The 18,134-nt window shown below is 38.1% G+C and overlaps 1 protein-coding gene and 1 long non-coding RNA gene across 2 annotated transcripts; both read left to right on the forward strand.

Moving 5' to 3' along the window:
* The first annotated feature begins 7,428 nt into the window (after positions 1 to 7,428).
* On the forward strand, positions 7,429 to 14,377 carry LOC138691416 (uncharacterized). The gene is made up of 8 exons (XM_069813327.1): positions 7,429 to 7,657; positions 8,311 to 8,639; positions 8,719 to 8,874; positions 9,003 to 9,080; positions 9,972 to 10,040; positions 10,229 to 10,872; positions 11,678 to 12,006; positions 14,320 to 14,377. The coding sequence occupies exons 1-8, from the start codon at positions 7,515 to 7,517 to the stop codon at positions 14,375 to 14,377; spliced, it is 1,806 nt and encodes a 601-aa protein (XP_069669428.1). The 5' UTR covers positions 7,429 to 7,514.
* A 1,299-nt stretch (positions 14,378 to 15,676) lies between these two features.
* Positions 15,677 to 17,631, forward strand: LOC138691495 (uncharacterized). The gene is made up of 2 exons (XR_011329885.1): positions 15,677 to 16,136; positions 17,466 to 17,631. It is a non-coding gene; the product is annotated as an uncharacterized lncRNA (long non-coding RNA).
* Positions 17,632 to 18,134: the final 503 nt, after the last annotated feature.

An 18,134-nucleotide genomic window follows, 5' to 3' on the forward strand; every position in this document is an offset into this window, starting at 1 on the left:
TGTAAATCTGATGGCTTTGCTCTTTAGAGAACTTATTTTCATTTTGTTGGCTATTGCCCAATCGTTTATTCTATTGAGGTCATTCTGGAGAAGAGTAGTATCTTCATGGCTTTTTATTTCCCTGTATACCATACAATCATCCGCGAATAAGCGAACCCTAGACAAGATATTAACTGGCAGATCATTTACAAAGACCAAGAATAGAAGAGGCCCCAAGACATTCCCCTGCGGGACCCTGGAAGTAATTTCAATTGGGTTCGATAATTCCTCCCCTACCCGGACTCTCTGAGTGCGACAAGTTAAAAATTCCTTGATTCACTGGAGCACTCTGAAGTCAATCCCCGTTGATTGTAGTTTAACCAACAATATATCGTGTGGGACTACATCGAATGCACGTGAAAAGTCAATAATCACTGCATCTACTTGGCTATTGGAATCTATTCCGTCTTCTAAATCCTGACATACCGTTACTAATTGACGCTCACATGAATAGCCCCCCCCGAAATCCATGCTGACAGTTATGTAACCAATTTGACTCATCCCAATGCTGCCTTAGATAAGCTGAAATCAAGTGTTCCATCTGTTTGCAAACCACAGAGGTAAGGCTGACCGGTCTGTAATTTTTTGTATCTGAGCGAGACCCTGACTTATAAATTGGCACCACTATTGCATCTTTCCAATCTCGCGGGACAGTACCATTGTTAATTGATATTTCAAATATACGCACTAGATAGGGAATCATGGCTTCCCCTCCCAATTTTAGTACGTCTCCGGCGATACTATCAGGTCCTACTGATTTATGAGTTTTCAATTTAGAGATCCTTCTCCTTATGTCCCTAGGCTTGATAGAAAACTGACCCTATTTTCCACAGAAGCTAAGTGTGGTACTATTGTCCTCATCCCAAAAAAGTGGCATAATAGGAATTTAATTTTTGTGCTTTTTCGCTGTCCTGTACGATAAATTGATTACGGTCATTTTTTTAGGGTTTATGAAATTGAATGTAATTATTTCACTCACATTACAGTCATAAATAAGATATAATATAAGAAAATTGAATAATTTTTACAATAATAATCTTGATTACAAAACATTTTGACGGGCAATTTATTCTCTTTATAACCAAAAAATATTGAGGTCAAAATTTCTTTCCGTTTGAAATCTTCAATACTCGTATTATAAGCCAATCAGAGATAATCAATTGAACGACATGGAGCCTATGGTATGGCCAGGTTACAACTGAAATGTGTTTTGTATCGCAGCAATTGAATGTGGATATGTTTCGCGTGAGTAGGGTTCAGGGTGTGTTCTGGCAATTGGATTTACATTGCGCTGGGATTCATTGACTGGTTAACCATATAAAGCTACATCCTCACCCTCCTTATACCACAGACGAGTTCCGGAACAGGTACCCATGCACCTGCAATGCTAATTATGCCCACTCTCTTTCAACAACGAACATTCTATGCATACCTAACCTTGTAGTCTCTGTAGGTAAATTCCTTTCTTTAATAATGATATAAAAATTCACAAACATCTAACAACCATTTCTGTAGTGATAGTAAAGCGTTTCTGCTGTCCTCTTCGTACTCTCAGTCCACTTTGTCCTCTCAGTCCAATCTCAGTACGGTACTCTCAGACCACTCTATGTGCACTCTCTGAATACTCAGAGTACAGAGATTAGAAAGAGAGTCGACTGACAGTACTGCACTCTCTTTACTCTCAGTCCACTCTCTGTCTTCTCAGTCCACTCTATGTTCTCTCAGTCCACTCTATGTCCTCTCAGTCCAATCTCTGTACTCTCAGTTTACTCTATGTGAACTCTCTCTACTCTCAGTCCATTCTATGTGCTGAGAGCACACTGTCTGTGCACTCTCTTAACTCTCAGTCCCCTCTCTGTCCTCTCAGTCCACTCTCTCTCCTCTCAGTCTACTCTATGTGAACTCTCTCTACTCTCAGTCCACTCTCTGTCCTCTCAGTCCAATCTCTGTACTCTCAGTCTACTCTATGTGAACTCTCTATATTCTCAGTCCACTCTCTGTCCTCTCAGTCCAATTCTATGTGCTCTCAGTCCATTCTCTGTCCTCTCAGTTCAATATCTGTACTCTCAGTCTACTCTATGTGCACTCTCTCTACTCTCAGTCCTCTCAGTCCACTCTATGTGCTCTCAGTCCACTGTATGTGCACTCTATTTACTCTCAGTCCACTCTGTCCTCTCAGTCCACTCTATGTGCTCTCAGTCCACTCTCTGTCCTCTCAGTCCAATCTCTGTACTCTCAGTCTACTCTTTGCGAACTCTCTCTACTCTCAGTCCACTCTCTGTCCTCTCAATCCACTCTATGTGCTCTCAGTCCATTCTCTGTCCAATCTCACTACCCTCAGTCTACTCAATGTGCTCTCATTCCATTTGTTTCACTCTCAGTCCACTATCTTTACTCTCAGTCAACTCTGTGACCTCTCAGTCTACTCTCTGTCTTCTCAGTCCACTCTCTCTACTCCCAGTCCACTCTATGTGCACTCTCTTTACCCTCAGTCCAATCTCTGTACTCTCAGTCAACTCTATGTGCACTCTCTCAACTCTCAGTCCTCTCAATCCACTCAATGTACTCTCAGTCCACTGTATGTGCACTCTCTTTACTCTCAGACCAATCTCTGTACTCTCCGTCCAATTCTATGTGCTCTCAGTCCATTCTCTGTCCTCGCAGTCTACTCTATGTGCACTCTCTCTACTCTCAGTCCTCTCAGTCCACTCTATGTGCTCTCAGTCCACTGTATGTGCACTCCCTTTACTCTCAGTCCATTCTCTGTCCTCTCAGTCCACTCTATGTGCTCTCAGTCCATTCTCTGTCCTCGCAGTCTACTCTATGTGCACTCTCTCTACTCTCAGTCCTCTCAGTCCACTCTATGTGCTCTCAGTCCACTGTATGTGCACTCCCTTTACTCTCAGTCCATTCTCTGTCCTCTCAGTCCACTCTATGTGCTCTCAGTCCACTCTGTCCTCTCAGTCCAATCTCGGTACTCTCAGTCTACTCTATGTGAACTCTCTCTACTCTCAGTCCACTCTATGTGCTCTCAGTCCACTCTCAGTCCACTCTCTGTCCAATCTCACTACCCTCAGTCTACTCAATGTGCTCTAATTCCATTTGTTTCACTCTAAGTCCAATCTCTACCCTCTCAGTCCACTCTCTTTACCCTCAGTCAACTCTATGACCTCTCAGTCTACTCTCTGTCTTCTCAGTTCACTCCCTCTACTCCCAGTCCACTCTATGTGCACTGTCTTTACTCTCAGTCCAATCTCTGTACTCTCAGTCTACTCTATGTGCAGTCTCTCTACTCTCAGTCTACTCTCTGTCCTCTTAGTCCACTCTATGTGCTCTCAATCCACTCTCTGTCCTCTCAGTCCAATCTCTGTACTCTCAGTCTACTCTATGTGAACTCTCTCTACTCTCAGTCCACTCTATGTGCTCTCAGTCCACTCTATGTGCTCTCAGTCCACTCTATGTGCTCTCAGTCCACTCTCTGTCCAATCTCACTACCCTCAGTCTACTCAATGTGCTCTCATTCCATTTGTTTCACTCTAAGTCCAATCTCTGCCCTCTCAGTCCACTCTCTTTACCCTCAGTCAACTCTATGACCTCTCAGTCTACTCTCTGTCTTCTCAGTTCACTCCCTCTACTCCCAGTCCACTCTATGTGCACTGTCTTTACTCTCAGTCCAATCTCTGTACTCTCAGTCTACTCTATGTGCACTCTCTCTACTCTCAGTCTACTCTCTGTCCTCTTGGTCCACTCTATGTGTTCTCAGTCCACTCTATGTGCTCTCAGTCCACTATCTGTCCAATCTCACACCCTCAGTCTACTCAATGTGCTCTCATTCCACTTGTTTCACTTTAAGTCCAATCACTTTCCTCTCAGTCCATTCTCTTTACTCTCAGTCAACTTTGTGACCTCTCAGTCTACTCTCTGTCTTCTCAGTCCACTCTCTCTATTCCCAGTGCACTCTATGTGCACTCTCTTTACTCTCAGTCCAATCTGTGTACTCTCAGTCCACTCTCTGTCCAATTTCTCATTATGTATGCTAATTTTGGAATTTTCTCTGCGTTTCCTTTTTAGGCCTACTGTTATTTATGTAGGCCTATTATAAATATACGGGGCTCGAACACAGCGTTTAATGCACTCATTGGGTTCGAAGTACTGGGTATGGAATTTCGTGTCTTTGGCTCATTATACATTCTAATTTGACGTTTATGTTTTTTAGTTTATTTAACGACGCTGTATCAACTACTAGGTTATTTAGTGTCGATGAGATTGGTGATAGCGAGATGGTATTTGACGAGATGAGGACGAGGATTCGCCATAGATTACATGGCATTCACCTTACGGTTGGGGAAAACCTCTGAAAAAACCCAATTAGATAATCAGCCCAAGCGGGGATGGAACCCGCGCCCGAGCGCAACTTCAAACCGGCAGGGAAGCGCCTTAACCGACTGTTTTGACGTTTATCTTGCAATTATTTCATACCGATATTTCTTCTAAAGAATGACTTTTTCACGGGCCTTAAACTTCAATAATTTCTGTGTGTATCAGACACATCGTATTTATGCGACTCTGATACCATGCATAATTTGTTTCACATAGTAGCTTTGCGCACGTTCGCCATAATGATCCTTATTGTAAAAGATAACCCCATTCTATGCTTGTCTTATTGTAGTTTGTACCTTTGCCCTTCAGTAAGTAGCAATTACGTTTCATTAAGTATGTTCTGCCTTTGTTAAACTCTCATTTCACGTCCCACTATGTAAACACTGCGCTTACTCCAACCACAGATAAGTAGGGGAGCAACCGGGCCATAGATGATCTAGTCTCCAAGCTGTCGATGTCGCGTCATAGATAAGTAAGGGCGCAACTGGGCTATAGAGGAAGGCAGTGAGCCATGGTAAGTGCACATAAACCCTTTTAGCACGTACGTTCCTCATTTGCAGAACATAATTAATTACGGACACGACATTGCAGGAGGTGGCTCCATAACATTATTCCTGTTTACTGTTCTTTTCTGGGCATGACTTTTCCTGTTACGTTCATTGTCTCTCCATTCTTTCACATGTTTCATCCCGTATCATAACCTCATTATTGCATAGTGTCTTTATGTTGCTTCTGTTGGTAACGCAATGGAAGGTAACATGGCGGATGTCAGTGAGAAATGGTTTTAAGTTTCTCCGACTAATCCCTATATCATTTACAATATAAACATTTATATCCTTAATAGATCTGAAATGTAACAATTTGCAACCTACCTCTTCAACAATAACACTTCCACGAAATACCAATTCCTACCACGCTATCGACCAGTGATGTCAACAATATATAGAGCTCAATCCTATCAACAAACACTTTAATGCCCTAGACAACTTCCGATACCTAAGATCAGTGTTGCCAACACATAAATTATATCCCTGTGAGTCTAACACCTGAAAATCCGTCAGAATTCGTCAAAATGAAAAAGAAACACCCACTAATATCTATATACAAATAAAGAGCAAATTGTAACACAACTTACTTACCAATCTTGATCTAAATAATAATTCATTCACATCATCTGTATCTATATCAGCAGTTGATAAGCTGGATTGGTCTGCGTTTGCACAAAAATTAAGCAATTAAAACTAACAGCAGCTAACAAAGTCAAAAGACGATGTAAATCGTATTTTCCGCGATAAAATCCGTCACCCGTCAAAGCCATTCTTTTCCCTGTCTCTTACGTTGAAATTCAGTTTTGACGGAATTAACGTCCAGTTGGCCACACTACCTAAGATCAAGAGAGCCGTGAAAGCAAAGAGATTGTTTATTATATATTACAAACTCTTTGCGTGAAAGGCAGATCCAAACAGTTTGATTACAAACTCTTTGGACAGATCTAAACAACGAGTTAGAAGGAGAGATATAGAGTGGCCATTGCGCTGCCATGTTTGAAGAAAATTGAACGACCATCCGCCATTAAATTTAGCGCCCAAAACAAAGTGGGCGTGGCGATATGTAACATTGCAATCGCCAGCTGTCAAACTTTCCTAGAAGGAAAGCTTAAAAGAATAACCTAAGCAAAATATTGTCATGTACGCATGACAAGAAGCCCTAGCAAATAGACTGAAGAAAATGTTAATATTCCTATTACTGGGTTTGAAACGGCATTGTAGCGGTTTTATCCGTATTTAGTTTAACTTTATTACTAGTGAAACATTTATTTGATTAATAGTTTGTCTTTGAAATAGGCCTACTTTTTATAAGCTACAGCTCATCGTCTTCTTCTATAAGCAGTATGGACACAAGGAGCGGAAATAAAGGATGCCGTTGTCGAAACACAGTTTTAATATTTTATTGCTATTTATTTTTCACTGGATCTGAAACAGAATTGTAGTGGTTTTATACGTATATTACTAGTGAACCATTTATTTGGTTTATCGTTTGTCTTCTAAATAGGCCTACTTTTTATAAGCTACAGCTCATCGTCTTCTCTATAAGCAGGAACAAGGAACAGAAATAAAGAATATTACATAATTTTGTTCATCAAGAAAGCACTCAACACTTAAAGATTTTCTTCTTCAGAAAATATATTAATTACATATTAAATGTAAGAGAAAAACACTTTTCAATAATTACAAATATAATGCAGTAATAAAAATAATACACTGCAATTACTTAGGCATTATGTATATACAACAGAGAAACCTACACTTTTCCCTTAGTAAACAAAGATTTGTTAAATCAGTGGGTAAAAAACACGTTCTGGTACGTTCAACCAGAGGTCCCGGGTTCGTACCCGACCCCGGAACAATTTTTCCCTTGAAATTATTCAGTTAGTAGTAATGTCTGTTACCGGTAGGTGGCAGTAGTAGTTTTTATCATGTCCTTGTTACTAGTTTTTTCCTTTTTTACCTTCTTTTATTTTCTATCGAGGTATCATAACGCTTGTTCACATTTTTTTAGTTCCCCGCCCCCTCCTTTTGTGTGTCTGTCATCAATTTTTTTAGCCACTTCACGCTCATCTTTTTTATTCCGTTTGGTTTAGTGCCAACATACTGCTAATGACTTCGGCTTTCCCCTTCAAAATTTTCTAGAAATCCTTCAGTGGAGAAGCGTAAAGCGGAGTGAGACTAGTGGCCAACAGGCTTGGAGCTCACATATTTAGTTTGTTACAGCACCCCGACCCCTTGCAAGGACGCGTTTTGCGTACCTTTTAAAATTGTCCTCCCAATTCTCCTCTCTTTTTTCGATTTTTTTTTTTTCGATTTTCGAGGAATCAATCGATCAGTCATACAGAATAGCTGTACGTAACGATCTCAACAGTAGGTTTTTTCCATGGATAAATATATAATAGGATGCGAAACTGAGGTCAGCACGATCTAGATGCGGTATTCTGAAATAAGGTGATCAGCGCCCGACGTCGTAGGTGGTAAATCATAGAACTACGTGAGAACCAGCGTTCTCCACTTTCCGATACGAAGTAGTCACAACGTTGGCCTATGACCAGCCAACAGCGTTATGAAGGCAAGATGGATGCCAGAAAGATGCAAAAGATTCGAGGAAGATGCTCAGAGCCTGGATGCAAGACTGTTAATACTGTGGGAGGGAAGCATTTTTTCTATTTTCCTCAGGAACCTATGAGGTAAGCTTTAGTATTATTATTGTGTCCTGTGTAGCCTAAACCTTACACTTGAAAACAATGTACTTTTTGGTGAAGTAGGTTAGACGAGCTTTGCATTGCTTTCTGCTAATTTATTTAGGATTATATAGTAGGAGTATAAATTTGGATGGTTCCGAAATTCAGTCAAACTGTAATGAAATGTGACATATTGACGAAAAAGAGCAAGAAGGCTGAAAATGAAACCTCGTAAACCTGAATTGTAGTATTAGGCCACATGGCTGCAAACTAAAACCACGTGGTTTTCAGTATAAACATCTCACAGTTATGGAAAATAAAATTATGCCTTCTTTGATGTAGTTAGCCATTCTGGAGAAATTCTCAATCATGTGTAATAATAATAATAATAATAATAATAATAATAATAATAATAATAATAATAATAATAGTAATAATAATAAGCTTAGGCCTAATATTTAATTTAGTTTGTACCCAATATCTGTTGCTGCTACCAGTTTTCCTATGGTCACTCACCACCTAGTGATGCGCATTAGACATCTCTTAAAATAACACAAATGCAGCAGATAAGTTATAATTTTTTTCCCCAATTTTTGCTTGATTTCTATTCAATATTTCTTCTACTTTATCTCATTAGTAATTGTAATCCATTGCTTTAGGTGTTGGAAGTGGCTCCGATTTTGTGGGCTAGAGGACCGGTATCGAGTTGCCGCAGATGCCACACACAGGTTGAGAATCTGCATGGACCACTTCATTGAGCCTGACTATTATAGCTCTTCACAAAAAGCGATACTTAAGCAAACTGCAGTGCCCACTGTTCATGCTAATGGATTAGTGGTGCCATCAAACCCTAAAATTCGGAGCCCACCATCTAGCCCAGTTATGCCTCGAGCGACCTTATCACCGGGGTCTACCCCAACTTTCAGGCATCACAAGACTTTGCGGACGTATGCTAGGAGGGCGAAGATTGATTCTGCAGCTCCTGAAGGTAATTAGTACACTAGCAATGTTTTTATGTCAGTCATGTTTAAAATTTCCGATTTCATTACTCTTTTCTTTATTTTCAGGTACGCGTAGTCTCATAGGTTTACAAGCTGCAACTGAGCAGGCTGCAGGCTTGGCAGCTATGCCTCAAACAATTCCTGCTCCTATGAGTACTCCAGCTTCAAAGATTACTGCTTCGACGGCATATGCCGGGATGAATAAAGATGCATGCCAACAAGGTAATTATTCCACTTAGTCAAGTGTATGGATTTCAAGGAATGCCTTAGTTCCTCATCAGCTGTTCTTACATTACATGTTTCAAAATACATAATTAATTATGTTTCGTTTTTTTTTGTGATTATTACAGGGAACAGTATGATTGGTGAACAGCTGAGGGGCTATCAGCAACCATCGCTCCTATTCAATGTGGTTCCCACAGCTGAAGGTAAGCTATACTGTCTTGTGAGCCTGGTAACATGCTAGTAATCATTTAAGTTAATTGCCCCCTGCCATATGTCTGCAGTTTTCATACTTCATTCTTTTACAGTAGCGAATAATAACAAATCCTCTTAACTACAGGGCAGGGTGTTTATCTTGTTATATATCGATCGTCCAGTTCAAAAGTGCGACAACTCAAAAATTGCCATTTTTTAGTTATTTATACTACTGAAAGCCCCTTTCGGAGCTCTTTCCGATTCAGTATTGAGATAAGTCATATTTACAACCAAAAAGAATAAAAACGAAATAAACTGCTTTAGAAGTAATTATAACTATGGACTTTATTAATCCATTATTACTACATTTCGAAATCTATTAATAATGAACTGGAAGATCGTGATATACTCGTCCTGAATACTGACTCATTTCTAATTGTCGTGGTTATGAACCAGAAATCTGTCCCTTCTTAGGGGATTTATTTGAAACTTTCAACTGAAGATATCTCAAAACTTGTTTTTTTGAGTTGTCGCACTTTTGAACCAGACGATCGATTTTGCAACTGATATCCTGACAAGTCTCCCTGGCACGAAGTACACCATCATTCCCTCTTACTGACTTCTCTTTAATATCCCAACACCTCTGCTGATTATCCCTTTCTGTTAGTGTCAGTTGTCCTCTATGGCCCAGCCTATTAGTAAAAAAATATTTTATATTACATTACAACGAACAGTTCAGATTAACACAATCAAATTTGTTGCAGCATTAAACTTTTGGATTGTTACTATTACTTAACATTTATATGAGTTATAATTTGCACAGTTAAGAGCAGTTTGAAATGAATGGAGCACAAAGTCTGTTCAATTCTTGCTTCAATTTAATTTATCATTTATTTCCGTAGATACTGACATGAATACATCCATGATGGAACAGTTTCCTTCAGCTTCAGCTACACCTCCTTCCAAACTTGGTAAATATTGATCACATTTTGATGTATTGTCAATTTTGTAGTATGTTATATAGCCTATCCATAGCTTGCATGCCTTTTGTTAGGCCTACATTAACTTAACAAGGCTAAAAGTGTTGTCACGTTTCATTTTTTATTTAAAATAGTTCCCAGCAATTAGATTAATTTGAAGTTACTTTCGTAATCTTTAGGTCCTGGTGTTGCAAAACGAAAACTTTTCTCCAGTCCTCACTTCTCATCTTCACCCAGGAGCAACAAACTAAAAATGGCAGCTCTGAAAGCAAAGGTGAAGAGACTGGAGAAAAAATTGCAACAAGTCGAAGAAGCCAGAATTTCGGATCAAGTTGGAAGGAGAAGGGAGCCAATGGCCACATCATCTCAACTGCCAACAATTGTTCAAAAGATATACGAGGCACAGGTGCAGATGAGAAAAATTCATAAACATGGATATAGATGGAGTGACGTCATGAAAGATTTTTCTTTGTCATTATTTTATCACAGTCCTAAAGGGTATAATTTTATGAAAAAACTTTTCCTATTGCCCAGTATCAAGACACTTCAAAGTTATCAGAACAAAGTAGACATTGAGCCAGGTCTGATGCAGCCTGTTTTGACAACTCTTAAGTCACTTGCTGCAGGGCCTCTGTCTGACAGATCAGAGAATGTATGTTCACTGATCATTGGTGAAATTGCCATACGTCAGCAGTTGCATTATGACTCTAAATCTGATATGATTAAGGGTTTTGCTGACGATGGAATAGCAAGATATCCCATGAAAATAGGTAACCATTGTTTGATGGCAATGGTTAAAGGGATTAAGAAGGGGTGGAAACAGGTAATAGGTTATTGTATATCTGATGGTCCTATATCTGCTACATGTCTCTTGAACATTGTCAATTTGTGTGTTTGTGAACTTCACAAAATCGGGTTCCATATTAAGGTTTTAATATATGATCAAGGTACAAGTAATGAAAGTTTGGCATCTAAATTGGGGGTTTCAGCAGTAAGACCGTATTTTGAAGTCAATGGGAATAAAATTCATTTCATGTATGATCCACCACACCTTTTGAAGTCCATTAGGAACAACTTATTGCGATATGATTTGCATTACATGGAAAAACCTGTATCTTGGTCACATATTAGAACTATCTATGATATGCATGATGATGTGTTAAAATTTAAGTTAGTTTCTAAACTGACAAAGGACCATGTTTTCCCTAAAATGTTTTCTCGTATGAAGGTTAAGCTGGCAACACAGGTGTTTTCCTATTCTGTACATACTGCAATTCATGCATATGTTGGAATGGGAAAGCTACCTATCAGTGCTCTGCATACTGCCGACTTCATTGAGATGATGGACAAGCTGTTTGACACTTTCAACAGCACGAAACTGAAAACAGATAAATTTAAATATAGATTTGCCATGATTCCTGACTCCGTTCACGTAGAATTTTTGAAAAAAAAAAAAAAAAAAAAAAAAAAACTTTGAATGACATTCAGTCCTTGGAATTCGTGGGTTGCAAGCGTCAGCCAGCTTGTCTTGAAGGTTGGAGAATTAGTATTCAGAGCTTGCTGAATTTGTTCGATGAGCTTAGTTCTGAGTACAACATCCTAAATTAAGGACTCGATTTCTGATTCAGGATGCATTGGGGAATACATTTGCTACCATAAGACAACAGCACGGGTGCAATGTAAATCCATCTGTCCAACAACTTGAAAGTGGTCTTCGACACATACTCATTACATCTCTTTCCAAGTTATCACACAGAAGTAACTGCGAAAAAGATGTTGAGTATGTGTTGACGAAATTGAATAGTTTTTCTGTTAGTGACAAGGCTGTTCAGGAGTCGTCATCTGTTACAGATGTAAACTGTATCAGTGATTGTATTCCTGATACTATAGTCGAAATGGATGTGGAGTGTGATACTGGAAGTATCGAGGACGATAATGCTGTGTACTACATTGCAGGGTACATTTGCTCAAGGTTCCTCAAAAAACATAAATGCAGTCACTGTAAAAATACTCTCACTCTGGGAGAAAGCCAGAGAGAACTGAGTGAAAGCCATCAAATATTTACTTACTTCAAGGCATTTGATGACGATTTTGGAAGTCTTTCATTGCCCAGAAACGAAGTTTTCACTCAGTTCCGAGAATGGGAGAATTCATTCTGCAGACATTTCAAAGCAAACTGGCATTGTAAAAATTTGAGGACTGTGATGAAAAAATATGTGTTGAATGATTGTAATTTTTCTCTTTGTAGTCAGGACCAATTCAATAATTTGTTTAATATGTATATAGTATCTAGGATTAATTGGTCGACTCGGTTTTTGAACCAGTCACATTGTTTTGGTCCTGACTTCAAGAGAAAACTAAGGATATTAAATAATTGTTGAGTCTCTTCTGAGAAGAAAGTAGGTACAGTGTTGATAGCATCACATGTTCACTGGCGTTCAAAGATATCCGGCCTATGATTATATGACCATGTAAGCAAACTTTCCAATCACGGAATAAGTCAGAACCAAAGACATTAAAAATTGACAAAAATTGGAAGAATTCCACTAGTTCTCAATAAGTGGTACCATTATTTGAGCAGTTAAAAACATGTCAGGAAAAATTACTATGTAGATTGAGCATAAATTATTCTCGTAATTGACAATATCAGTGGTTTCCCGCTAAATTCAGTGTTGCTTCACAATCAGCAGTGTGGGATGAAAAATTGAATTCTATAATGCGGGTATATTTATGTGTGATTGGCAACACTGACTATTATCATCACCATGTATTCATACAAGTAATAACTAAATAAGCCATACTTACGCCAAAAAAAATATCGATTAGTAGGGCCAGATATTTTGAACGTCAGTGTACAGTAGTGGCAAGAAATCCCGGACCGACAGAATAATCAAAGTCCCCAAAATTAGCCACTGCACATGCCACACCCGCATTCACAAGATAGCGAGTAATCTATTGAAATTGTTGTAGTCTCGACTGCAGACTTAGCCCATTTTGAAAGCCATTAGAAAATAAGATGGTAAAATTCATGTTCTGGGAATAATATGTTAATTAAGTAGTATAATATCGCTGCAATCAGAAAGTATTGGGAATAAATTTGAATAAGGAACGAAAAAAAAAAGGTTCCTTTCCAGGCAGGATTCGAACCACGAAAGTCTTAGTTACCAGTCTATTGTGTTCTGGAGTGACCAAGGCTCTGAAATCAGCTACAAGGGTCGGTCCGTTTTTTTTTTTTGCCACTGCTGTACATCATTGTGCATCTATCTTCTTGGATTGCAGCTACCTAGAGTAGTGACCCACCCATCTCTCATCTGCATACTGTGAACTCGGCAGTGTCTTTAAAGTAGTGTAAATAGCTCATATTGTGTGTAACAAAAAGGTATAATACCATATTGGTGGAACGTTCATAGCTTTTTTATTTTTTATTTAACTTTTATTTATTTATTTTTTTTTGCCCCAGAAAAAATGTTTTTAGCAAATGTTACATATATTGTGTAATTGTAGGGAGCAAAGTTACAGTATGTGGTACATGTGTGTGTATGTAAGAGAGATATTTGACTTTGGAAGTTGGGGGTTAACATACCTTCAGTTCACCTAGTAAACTTTTTTGCCTAACATAATGCAAGTAAGTGATGCAGCTCATGTATTTCACTCTGACCCTCAGTACATACAACATTTTGGTATACGTTACCTTTATGTGTATGCCAAACAACAATGTCTAAGAACCTTAGATGTGATCCTAGAAAAGTGTTCTAAAATGTGTTGCAAAATAGTAGATAGTAATATGACAGTTTCAATTATCAAACATTTTTTTGTAGTATCTGAAATCAGATTAATGTAATATGTATCTAGTCAGCGATGTATGCAACGGAGGGGGGAAAGGAATTGGCCGCTCTTACTCATTACCTCCTGCTCTGATTGCCCTATGAGTGTCACTTATAGGGTCCAAACCTGTTTTTGGACAGTTGACTAAACAATAGTTGATGGGTCCAGGCAGACAAGGGGACAAACCATAAATTTCGATACGTAGGATATCTCATTGGAATGTGAAGAAATATGTTCTGACTAAACTATATGACAACACATTATTCAAATGGTATCATTTACATCTGTAAACGAGCACAGATGGCAGAGCATTCCAAAATATAAATATATAGATGTGGCTTTTTCTCTTATCCGACTGGGCCCCACAATTCCAATTATTCAATTTGTTGTATAGACTTTACCAATGTACTGCACACTAAATATGTAAGTGTATCTGTGTGTATAGGATTACCAGATGTTCTGGATTTCGCTTGACATGTCCTGCATCCTGCCAGGGTTCGTAGAAATCAGAGATTGTCCTGCTTTTCTTTCTTGCCAATTCCCAATGGACAAAAGAGAGTTAACTATTGAGTTGGGGTCCATTAGAGGAATTATGTTTGTAAAATCCTTGCTGAAACAAGTCGAGTCACCAGAGAAGTATTAACAATCCGAAAATTAAATAAGGTAAAAGCTAATTTAGAATCCGTATACTTCAATTCTATTCATGATAATAGTTTTGTATCAGTTTTATTGTACAAAGACAAACAAATTACCTTATTATATAACAGAATGTAAAAAGACGTCACGTCAAGTATCAAGTTAGTCTATTATGCCCTGCTTTTATATGGAAAATTCTTTTTCATTTAAAGTGACCTGCTTTTAAATTGTTACAATCTGGTAACCCTAGTGCACATGTAGTGTATGTTAAACAGTGATATGATGGACCTTGTCAAAATTGCGTTGTTAAATGTATTGTAAAATAGTATATATGTAACTAGTTTTTGCAGACTTAAAGTGCACTATACACTATTACCTAAAGAATAAAATCCCAATTATCTAACCTTGTTTTCTTTTATTTTCTGTCCCTGTTTGGCTGTATTTTAATTAGTTACATTATAAGGTAGTGTAAAATAGACCGTCTCTTCCAACTATTGGCTCCAATAACAATTTTCAGTGAAAGATGATGTGAGGAATAACAATTTTAAAGTTTTACTTTAAATTGAGGGGTTTGGGGCGGGGGGAGGAGGAGGAATATTTACTGCATATAGTTCAACTTTTCGCCGCCAGGTGCGCTGCTAGATGCGCGGAGTAATTAGTTATTATTTTCGCTACTTGGGTGCGCTGCTGGATGCAGGGAGTAGTAACTCTTTTCGCTACTTGGTGCGCTGCTAGGTTTAATAACGCCTCTAACCACATATAGATGGCAGCACGATCAATTTCTACAACAGCGCCTCTAGTATGTGTTACGGGAAACTCTGTAAGTTTCGCATCCTATTATATATTTATCCATGGTTTTTTCCTTTCTCTCCTTCCTTCCACCTGAAGACAAAGGGACAACCACCCTTCGAAACGTTGTATCTTAATTTTTTTGATTGTGACAACCAGCAATGGAAAATGTCCAAACCCCTCACCTAAACATTAATGATTCACCATTGCTTTCCAACCCCTCATTTAGATCAATAAAGTATTTTATGTTCGAAGATGCCTACACTTTTAGACACGGCCTCCTTGACGCAACATTTCCTAACTTGTACATAGTGATGGAAGATATAAACTAAATACCAATATATTGATATTGCAAAATATTACAAACCTAATTTCGATATACATAATTATGTCTTTTTTTTATTTACGATATGTTGAATTCATGTATACATGAATAGACTTGCGTTTGTGAATTATTACTATTATATTGCGTTGATTTTATCTGAAAACATGCATGAAATTTAAATTTTCTTTCTGCAGAATTTAAAAAGTGGAAAGAAATTGAGGAAAGAGCGACAAAGTCAAATTATGTAAGACATCGGGGAAATGCTACAAGGAAGAATGAAGATGTAGTAATATATTATCACTGCTGCAGAAGTGGAATTTACAGACGTAGAGGGAATAGTCTGAAAACTTTGAAATCCCAAGATTCAGCAAACATTGCTATCAATTATCCTGCGCAGATGAAAGTAACACAAGTGGTAGAGTTAGAGTGCACTACTTTACCAAAATATGAAAACCATGAGATTAAACTAGAACATATAAGATTGTTGCAATCGGTTAGAGCAGCTATTGCAGGTACAGTACTTAATTTCATTAGTGCAGAAGAAAGCAATACAATAATTTGTATAGCCTACCGTATTCTCAATTTTACAACTTATTTTAGTCACCTTGTTGCTTTTTCCCCCCTGGGTATTTAAGTATTTAAAGTTACATATTAATTGCTCAATAATTGACGTTGTCAGATGCAGGAGAAATAATCCTGACAAATAAATTTCCTTCAAAGCCACTTTCACTTTTACCAGTATTGGATAACTTGGGTTTCCAATATTCATGCAAGATTTTCTTCCAAATGCATCAATTATAAATTTAAATAGTACAGAGCGAACCAAAAGTCGCGTACATCTTAATAATATGTTCCCATATAGTTATAAAGATGAATTTATTATATTTACCTATATCAGTTTTCACATGACTTACATCATTTTTCACAACATACGCTTAAAATGGCAGCTCCGTTCAGTACTGCATGTACGAACTCTTTTTACCATGCTTGCGGCCTCTTTTTTTGAGCAGGCGTACATTGATGTTGTTAATCTCCCTTGTTATGTTCCTCTTCAGTTCTTCCAGAGTGTGCGGCCTGTTTTTGTATGCTCTTCCTTTAAGAATACCCCACAGGAAGAAATCTGGGGACGTCAAATCGGGGGAACGTGGGGGTTATAATCCGTGAGAAATGATATGCTCACCAAAAAACTCGCGCAAAAACTGTATGGTTTCATTAGGTGTGTGACATATGGCACTGTCCTGCTGGAACCAATAGTCACGGTCATCATTGTCAAGAACCACTGATCCACAGTCCCTAAAACGGGCTGTTATGGTTGTTATGGTCGAATTGTTAGGCACTGTTACATCCGGATAATTCCTACGAAATTCGTCTACAACACGTGCATAAGAATGACTGGAAAAATAATGTTCAACAATGAAAACCCGTTGCTCTTGGGAAAATTACATGTTTGCCAAGCAATGAACAAAGGACTACTGTAAGCGTTAGTGTATACGTAAATATCACAATGACGACTACGTTTTTTGTTGTTAATACCCATGATGCTATCTAGTGGTAGCTGATAGCACTTTCCAACTGCACTACTAAATATAGACACTATAATTTTAATGTTGGCGATTTTTGGATCGCTCTTACATTACTCTGGCTCCTTATAGAGATTTTATAATGCTTTAGGATCGTTTGAGTCACATATTATAGCAGATTACAAGTTATATTATGCTTTTCTAAGGTTTCTGGTTGCCTTAAGTTAATTTTTTTCTCAACTTGTGGGAGCTGCATTTTAAGCACTCTGGAAAAAGCAGTCAATTTTTGTTTAATTTTTATACGTATATAATCATTTTCAGGTAAACTGAAAGAAGGAGTCTGTGGAATTAGAGATGAAGTAAATAATGACAGTGGAAGGAAAATTCTTATCGAAAAGGATATACAAAATATCAAGAGATTTCAACATCAATGGCGTAGTTTCAAGATATAATGATGCGATAAGTATAAGATTATGGGTGCAAGAGATGAAGAAAAAACAGGATAATGGTGTTATTTATTTCAAGGAACAAGGAAAAGAAAACGATAACTCATTGTTAAAGGATGGAGATTTTGTTATTACTACAAGTTTTCAGAAGGAGATGATAAGAAAATATGGCGGAGACAAAATCTGTTTGGATGGAACACATGACTTAAATAATTGATTTCAGTTTGTATTCCATGTTAGTAGTTGACGAATTTAAAAATGGCTGTCCTGTGGCATTTTGTTTTTCCGGCAGGAGCAGCGAGCAGTTTTAATTGTCTTCTTCAGTGCTGTTAAGAACACAGTAGAACCAATTAGTTGCACCACTTTCATGACATGACGCTCCAGCATTTTACAATGCTTGGTTTAAGGTAATGAGCCAATATCTAATGTTCTGTTATGTGTATGGCATATCACAAGGCACTGGCAACAAAATCTGTGTAAAATAAATAATCCCGAAAAGAAGAAAATGGTATACAAAGCTGCTAAGACAGTAAAAGATGAATTG

Source organism: Periplaneta americana, chromosome 16 (assembly GCF_040183065.1).
Source record: "Periplaneta americana isolate PAMFEO1 chromosome 16, P.americana_PAMFEO1_priV1, whole genome shotgun sequence".
Taxonomy (NCBI): Eukaryota; Metazoa; Arthropoda; class Insecta; order Blattodea; family Blattidae; genus Periplaneta; species Periplaneta americana.